This window comes from Alligator mississippiensis, chromosome 7, assembly GCF_030867095.1.
Source record: "Alligator mississippiensis isolate rAllMis1 chromosome 7, rAllMis1, whole genome shotgun sequence".
Classification (NCBI taxonomy): domain Eukaryota; kingdom Metazoa; phylum Chordata; order Crocodylia; family Alligatoridae; genus Alligator; species Alligator mississippiensis.
This window is the reverse complement of record NC_081830.1, coordinates 21,752,258-21,760,489: the sequence shown is the minus strand read 5'-3', so window position 1 is coordinate 21,760,489 and position 8,232 is coordinate 21,752,258. Positions and strand designations below refer to the sequence as shown.

Here is an 8,232-nt window from a genome sequence, read left to right as displayed (position 1 = left end):
AGCAAGTGGCTTTGCAGATGGTCCCAGCACTGAGCAGTGTGCTCATGGTAGGTCTGAGTCAAGGTAGTTCCTCTGTGGGCTCTGCCTTCACCACTGCAACAAACCCCATTGTGCTTACCTCGTGCTGTTACATTGTCTTCCTGTTGCAGAGCGCAGCAGAGCAGCAGCACAAGTACGCACACCCCTAGCTGTGCCCTGGCAAACACCTTTGGTTCCAGGACCTCCCTGCACTTTGACAGCACTGATTAATGAAGCCGCACGGTCCCATTTTAGGGACCGGGAAAACTGAGGCCCACTGTGTTTACTCATCAAGTTTAAACCAGAGCAGGCAATAGCGAACCCAGGTGACCTGACATCCTGGGTCTGCCGTTATGCCTGCCTCCTCTCCGACTGTGGCACATACAGTGGAGAGGAGCCAGAATAGGGAGCAGGCCTGACTCTAGGCACCAGAAGGAGTTGGGAGGCAGGAGGGGAAGAAAAATCCCCCTGTAACAGGAGCAGGAGTTCAGCCAGTGTAATTCCCTGGGTGGGTTCTCCCTAGCATTCAGCATTCCCCCCCCTTCATGACACCTGGCCTACGCCCTTCTCTTGTGAGGAGTGCTCAGCTGATTTTTATGCAGCAGGGTCAACCTGTGCTCTCCCGTGGGCAAACGCAGGCCAGTTACCTCCCGCTGCTCCCCATTTAATCAGGGCCTGGAAAGATACTAACTTTCCTCTGCCAGGGACGCAGGGCTGTGGGCATGGGACAGGGTGCTGTGTTAACCTGGGGACCACACAACAAGTAGAGCTCCTGCCAGTGCTGAGAACGGGACACGGGGATTCAGGGCCAAAACATCACGCCTTGACTGGCTTCTGAGGAAACACACAACAGGAAAGCTGCCAGTGCTCCGATGCGCCGTGGGGCATCAGACTTCAAGGAAAGACCCCGGAGCCGAACGACCGTGTCATTTAATTTTTAACTTTTTTTTTCTTAAAGATGACTTCCCATTTACAGTAAGACAGTTCTAACAAATTCATTCCTTGTTCACAAAAAAGAAGAGAAATTATATTAAATAATTTCTGCCAATAAATAACATTTGTCACCATTTTTCTTTAAACATAACTAAAAAAAAAAAAAAAGCAAGAAAAAAAAGGAGGCAGTCTCCAGGCAACGGGCATAGGATCCTTCAGCGGAGAACCTCACATCACCATCGCACCCAACACGCATTCCTAGGGGCTCTGCGGTCCTTGTGGCGTGAGGCAGGCCAGCCTCCAAGCGGCTCTGTTCAGAGAATCTAGCTAGGTAAGACAGATCTGAGTGTTGCAGCGTGCTGAGAAGGGCCCTCCCCGTGGGTGTGCGGGATGTTATCGCCATCAAAGGTTCTCCCTATACAAGGTGAACGCACCTTTGTTCCCAAAGCTTAAACAAAAAACCCATTGCTGACTCCCTCCTTGTTACATGCACCTTGCTATAACATGCAAAAAACCCCAGGCTGCTTGAGACAGCCATCCGGAGAAAGGAGTGAGTGCGAGCGCGCTGCCCCTACATGGCCAGAGTCGCATGGACTGACTGTGCTCCAGGGCTTAGGGCCTGCTTGGCTTTTTTTCCCCCCCTTTTCTTTTTTTCTCCCTATTTTGGGTTTTTTGTTGGGGTTTTTTGTTTTGTTTTGTTTTTGTTTTTTTGCAAAGTCTCCTTTGTCGAGCTTCTGCAGCTAGATGGCCCAGGAGGAATAGAGGAAGGGGGGCACTAGGTATTCACAATGCTTGGTACTGGGATGAGGGGAGCAAGGAAGCCCCTCCTGTTCTTACGCAGGCCTCTGAAGGGCAAGATCCCTCTTCCCCGCACAACAAATACTGGGGTGGTGGCCTAGCGCCATCCTGGGAACCAGTTCGGTTTTTTTTGGAGCTGTCCAGGCGTTAAGGCCTGTGCGGTGGGGTTCTCTGCCTCCCTCAGGACACACTGGATGGAGGTAGAGGGCACCGCGAGGTCTAAATGCTTAATACTGACAGTACAATGGAGACTCTTTGCACTTGGGAGCAGCAGCTCTCGCCTACTGCTCTGACCAAAAGTGGAGTCTCAACCTGCCCTGGTTCACCCTCTCGTGGGGGCTCTGTCATCACCTGTCCATACAGTCCTTGCCACTCGCTGTATAACAGCACTGTGCTGCGCAGCAGCAGCAGCTAGCTAAACCCCAGCAGAGGGGAAGCCAGCACAGAGAGGGTTACAGGGATGAACATTAGTCAATCAAGGGGGTAATTAACACCCACTCTCCCCAATCTGTGCTGCCGCTCACCCCCTCACCCCATTAGGAACACTGCATGCTGTGCTGAAGGAACACAGACCCTGGCACTGGCGTTCCCATGGAAACTGGAGACTGTGCTTTGCCTGACAGCATGCTAGCTGCATGTGCTTGTGTGGGATACAGAATACATTCCCAGCAGCTCTCAGATGGATACTAGAGAGGAGGGGAAAGGCCCAATAGCTCCTGCATGGGGAAGCCATGAGTCATCCACAGTGCTCCCGACGCCCACAGCCCACTGGGCTGGCGATTACTTTCCTCCCGTCTGTGACTAATGCGAGAGCAGGACTCCTGATCCCAGCTCAGCCCCACCGACTGACAGCAATGGGATGGCTCGGGACTCCTGTTGGAGGAGCATCCGCTAATTAACAGGCTGGGAGAGACCCCCTCTGGGTCCGTGTGCTGTCAAGTCACAAGCCAATCGGAATTGAGGAGGGCTCGTGGATCGGTGTCCCCTGATCGGTTGCATGGATAATTTCGGCAGGCGCACGGCTCCGGTAACTATGGTTTCACAGCTCCAAGGTTTGCAAACACCACTTAGCAATGTTATGATGAGCCTCTTGCTTTGAAATAGCAGTTAATCTTTTCCCTGGGGAGAAGAAAGGCCTAAAAGGCCCACAGCAGGAGCTGGCAGGGCCAAAAAGTGTGATCTGCTTGAAAAAAATCCATCTGCAGAGCCTCTGGCACAGGAGAGGTTTTGCGAAGAAATGACTTTGTCTTGTGAAAAGCCAGTACCAGAAGCCCAGAGTGCATGAGCAGAACCACAGTCAGAGCTGGCGCGCCATTAACTGAGGCAGAGTGAAGGGGGACAGAAACCACCGTTGGCGGTAAGTTCCCAAGTGGCGATGAACAATGAGGTTAACAAATATCTTGGCAGTGTCTTCTTCTTCTCCCCAGTTTTAAGGGAGGGATCCCAGCTGCCTCAGCTCCCCCCTTCACTCCTGACCCCGAATGGGGTAGAGGCCACGTTGTGGGGCCCGGCACAGGGCTCACAGCCCAGAGTTGCTGAGCAGAGGCCGTCCAGCCCTGGCCAGCACCTCTGTGCCATCAGCCATCTTGGAAAGAAAGATGCAGTGCTTTAGCCCACTCATGCTTTGGGACAGTTGCCATACAAAACAGGAGGTGCACAGACAGGAGCGATCAAGCCCTTGCCCCCCATGGGGTAGGAAACAGACAAGCCTTCTCAAAACACTCACATTTGCACAAAGCAGGGGGCGTGTGGAAAAAAAAATGGAGGCAAGTGACTTCAAGTGTCCATCACTAAAACCCTAGTCTGCTTACACAGGCAGTTACCTAAAGAACCACTAAGGAGTCACCTTTGTGACGTGGAAGTAGGAAAGAGGTCAGAAGAGGTTTCTGCAAGGTTGATGCCTTCCCTGGGGGCTAGAAGACAAGCGGGTGGCCACAGCATGAAGGGAAGCCAGCAACATCAAGGGGCAGAAAACGGGCTGGCAAACATCCCTCTCTAGAAGGCTGAGTCTAAGGCTGCACACCTGCTACACTTGTTCAGTGGTGTTAGCATGTGGTTTAAACCGGAAGGGCAGTGGAAGGCGGCAAAGTGTGCTGCTTTGATGAAGCGTGACAGCGGCAGAAGAGGATCCAGCTACAGTGACAGGTCAGCCAAAGGCAGGGGAAGGGACCTTTGCACTCCTGAAAAATAAGAGAGCTTCCTGGGATTTTTATGGGTCTGTTCTGACACCTGTTTCAGTCCGAGTCTAAGTAAACTAACCCAGCGGGGTACTCTGCTTGCTGAGATTCCAGCTTTGCAGCATTTCACGTTTGAGAGGCCAATCTCAGGAAATTCTCAGCTGTGCGCTGGTAACACACACTGAGCACCCTGCAATGAGATGCCTTTTTGTCCAACTTGCCGAATGATCCACTCCACTAAGTGCCTTCAAAACCATTTTCCCACATCCACTGGGTTCCCCTACTCACTTACCCCCTCTACAATGTCTCTCTCCCCATTGCAACCCCAGGGCACAGATGCTTCTGAAAACACAGCATTTCACAAGACCCTCTCTGCCATGACTGCTCACTTACAGGCCTGATTTCCGGTGGCACCAGTGGACACTGATCCTTCCCCCATGATAGCTATGTCACTGGCAGGATACCGTGGTGCCCGCCCTTCCTGTGGCCAGATAAGCTCCTCTTTTCTGAAAGTCACTGCTGTCCCCTGGACAGCTCAGCTAACCACTGTAGAGCAGCAGTCTCACTTCTACTGGGTGCTTGGTACTCAAATGCATTATGCTTGGTCTACACACCTTCTGGTTGCTCTACTCTTGTGGCAAACCCAGCAGCAAATGCTGAGGGCCAGCAATTCCCTCACACCCCATCTTTACACAGGGAGATCTGGCACAGTAAGTTTACTGCTTTCTCCCAGCCTCAGCCCCGAAAGCAGGCACATGAAGATGGCCTGGGAGACTACAACGAATTCCCTCTCCACATGCAAAGACAAATGTCCAAAGCCTTCAGCAAAAAACTTCCCTTTGTGAAACAACAGCCTGGCTCACCTCCCCCACCTCGACCCATGCACAAATCCCTGTTCAAAACAGATTCACGCCTGTCTGCCAACTGAACAATTAAGGAAGCCTCTTGGCATCATGGTTTTCCCTGTCAAGAGTGCTATGTCCCATCAGATCCACTGGGCACACTGTTGGTCTGCCTGGGCATAACAAAGCAATCCCCTCTGCACGTGTGCAAGAGGTGAAAGGAGAAGATACAACTGGGCCGGAACCCCAAAACGCTTCAAGAGGGACTGAGGGTATGTTTCAACTTCTCAAAGGAACGAAGATCTGCCATCAAATGGGCACAGATACTTGGCAGCAATGATGGAATTGCTAAAACCCATGGCATCAGACTGTGTGTCTAGGAAATGCTGGCAGACCTGCACTCTTACAGAGTCAGAGCAACATCCGCTGCTCGCAGAGGGCACTCACAGGGGCTCTCCATAGTCCGACTTAACCATGCTAATGGAACCTGGAAAATTCAAGAATGGCTTGTGCTGTCTGACTGCCCTGTAAGAGGACTCTAGCCTAAGAGGTGCTGTGAAGTACACTCAGCCCAAGATCAGCAGAAGTCCACATAGGCACTGGCTTGGACTCTAGTCACAGCTCCAAACATCTGAGATTCCCTGAGAGCCGCAGTATGTCAATATGGTCAAGAAGCTACTATCGTGTGATGGTGGTAGAACACCTGCCTTAACAGTTAAGCCAACAGGGCTTTTTCATGCAGGCCTGGAAAAGTCTCTAGGAAATCTGCCATTTCTGGAAAGAGTTTCCTCTGCCCTAAGTGGAATTAGAAAGAGGGAGATTCCAGATGCATGATGCTCTCTGCAGAAGATTTAGATGCCAATCACATGTTGCTTATACTGTTTGGAACTATGCAGGTGCTTAGCAGCCCGGATTTCAGAAGACCAAAGCTTATGAAAGAAAGAACAGCTGCTAAAGGGAATAATTCCCCATGCTTGCCTTTCTGGTCAGTCTCAGAGAGGGGTGGGTTTTTTTGCTTTTTGTTTTGCTCCATTGAAATGAACGTGATCCTGCAGAAAACGGTGCTGGTACTGGAACATCGCACCTTTGTCTCTTAAAGATAATGCAAGACTCTTGCTGGAATCTCAGCTACCTACTTTGATGTCCCTTCTGATAAAAGTCCTCTAAAATGGTGGAGAGGGATGGATCTGAGCCAGTCGCACCATGCAACATGCCTTCCACGGAAACAAGTGTTAAAGCAGCAGATGCAGCTAGGCAGCGAGTTGGAGAAAGGAACAGCCAACTCTGGGAAGAAGATAGTTGCAAAACCATGTTAGAAAATGAAAGCCCCTGCTTTTGGAAAGCACAGGCCAATTTAAAACTGTACCAAAGTCAAAAGACCAAAGCTGCCTGGGACTCAGGGAGGAGGGGGAGGATGGGGGGGCAGGGGGCATTTTTTTTTAAATTCCCCAGGAGTTCCCCCTCTTGCTGGGGGAGAGGTGAGCTGTACAGCACAACACTTCATATATGCACTAGCAATTAGATCGGTTTCTAAATTAAAAAAAGATGGATTTTTTTATATATATTGAACATAAATAAAAAAATTACAAAATGGTCACCTTTCTTACAGAATGGATGCAAACTGGATTATGAACGTGCCTCCAGGTTAAGTTTGTTTCTCCCAACACCCCCACCCTGCCCCCATAATAAATAAATAAAATTCCTTAAGTTTTGGATCCTCTTGTGGTGCACATCGGGCCCTGGGACCGTTACTGAGCTTTCTTCCCTGTGCCATTCTTTTCCGCAGAGTTTGTTGAGGTTACCAAGTTCACCGGCCCGTCTGGGTGCACTGAATCTTTGCGTGGAGGCATGCGTTCGTTAATGCGGTCCAGCCCTCTAGCTTCTTCGAAGCTGCGGATCCTGTGCTGCGGTGAAAATCCACGGATGGCTACAAGGAGGAAGAGGAAGGCACAAGAGTTAAGTCTGCACCCTGGCATAGCGAGAAAGCCTGGCAGCACACACAGAACAGTTATGAGTACAGAGCACGTGTCTGGTGAAAGCAGCAACATAAATAGTGGGTCTGTGCTTGCTGTTGTGACTCTCTCAGGAGCTGTCACAAGTATACTGGTGACATGTAAAGTTGCAGTATCTTTTTAAAAGTCAATTTCCAGGGTCCTGATGAGTCTGATAGCACAACTGATAAAGTCAATGGTTACTGGCATTGTCTTCCCCAATGGTTTCTTTTCTCATACAGTTTAATAGGAACAGCTTGCAGCCAGACACGTGCTCAATATTCCAAATAGTTAATGTGGTGAAAAACAGCAGCAAAAACTTTCACAGCTGAAAAACATAATACTAAAAAAAACAGTGAAGGTAGATCAATACAGGGGGGTTTACATCAACACACACACGCGCGCGCGCGCACACACACACAGAGCAACGTCACAGAGAGTAGAAAGAGCTACTCCTTGGATCAGGAAGACAGCATTTTATCTTGCATGACCAAGTCTGAGTGGAAGAAGTTGCTTTCTACCCTGTTAGAAACTACTCAGTTTCTAACAGATGCAAGTAAAAGGGTTTCACTCCAATTCTTTTTAAAGATCCAATTCCTTCAGAGACAGGGCTCTTCCAAAAATCACAGACTTAACCCAGCACAAATCAGGTGCGGCTGCAAAGGACAGTGGAGATTCCCAATACTGGTATTACTTCCTTGGCTGCAGAGTGGGTACTGCCTCTCCACACTGTGACCAGGCCACCTCACCTGGACAGAAGACCCAGACTAAGGTCATGGGTCAAGGAGAACCACAATCTGGGCCAAGTGCCCAGGCAGCCCTCACCAAATTGTGTGCAGGGGCTGAGCTGAGCAACCAGCTATGTCACAGTCACACTGCATGATCCAATACAAGGACAGGGAGTCTAGGATTATGCTGCGGAGCCTGAAGTACCCAGAGCACAGCCATTGAAAGTCTGCGCCCCCCTCCTCCCCGACAACTCAGACATGGGAATGTGGAAATGCATTTGAAGCAGCCCAATATTTACTTCCATCTTCCCAGCAGAGCCCCATTCTCCCCTGCTTCTGGTGATGCAAGAGTAAAAAGCTTCCACTGTTCACTGTTGAGAAAGCTCTTTAAAACTAACAGACATACAAATGACCAAGTCTCTCACAGGTTTCTAGCCATACCTTCCCGTGCCTCTACTGCTTCTACTGTGGCTGTAATACAGAAGGAACAGTGGCATGCAAAAATGAAGACAGAAAAGAGTGAGAGTGAGTGAACTGACATAATGGCTGCTGTCAAAGAGCCCCACAACCCTCCCGACCCCAACAGGGAAGATCACGGAGATCGGTGGGCAGAGAGAGGGCAGCAGGATGTAGGGACAGAATTGGTTCAGCTGAGTATCAGGCTCATTCCTACTGGCGCGAAGCTCACTGCGTGCGTTCAGCTCATGAGTCCAGTGCAGTGGAAAGGAAACCAAGTAGACAAAAA

General features: G+C 50.2%; 1 protein-coding gene across 2 annotated transcripts in view; it reads right to left on the bottom strand.

The window, feature by feature from the left end:
• Positions 1 to 937: 937 nt before the first annotated feature.
• PPP3CC (protein phosphatase 3 catalytic subunit gamma) overlaps positions 938 to 8,232 on the bottom strand; it is a 47,903-nt gene continuing 40,608 nt past the window's right edge. Inside the window, exons 13-14 of one of the 2 annotated variants that reach the window (XM_006263894.4) lie at positions 7,929 to 7,958; positions 938 to 6,695 (exon numbers count right to left, since the gene is read on the bottom strand). In XM_006263894.4, coding sequence (XP_006263956.1) covers positions 6,517 to 6,695; positions 7,929 to 7,958 — 209 coding nt within the window. In that variant the 3' untranslated portion in view covers positions 938 to 6,516. The remainder of the gene's footprint in view (positions 6,696 to 7,928; positions 7,959 to 8,232) is intronic. The other variant, XM_059730720.1, reaches the window with a different exon arrangement.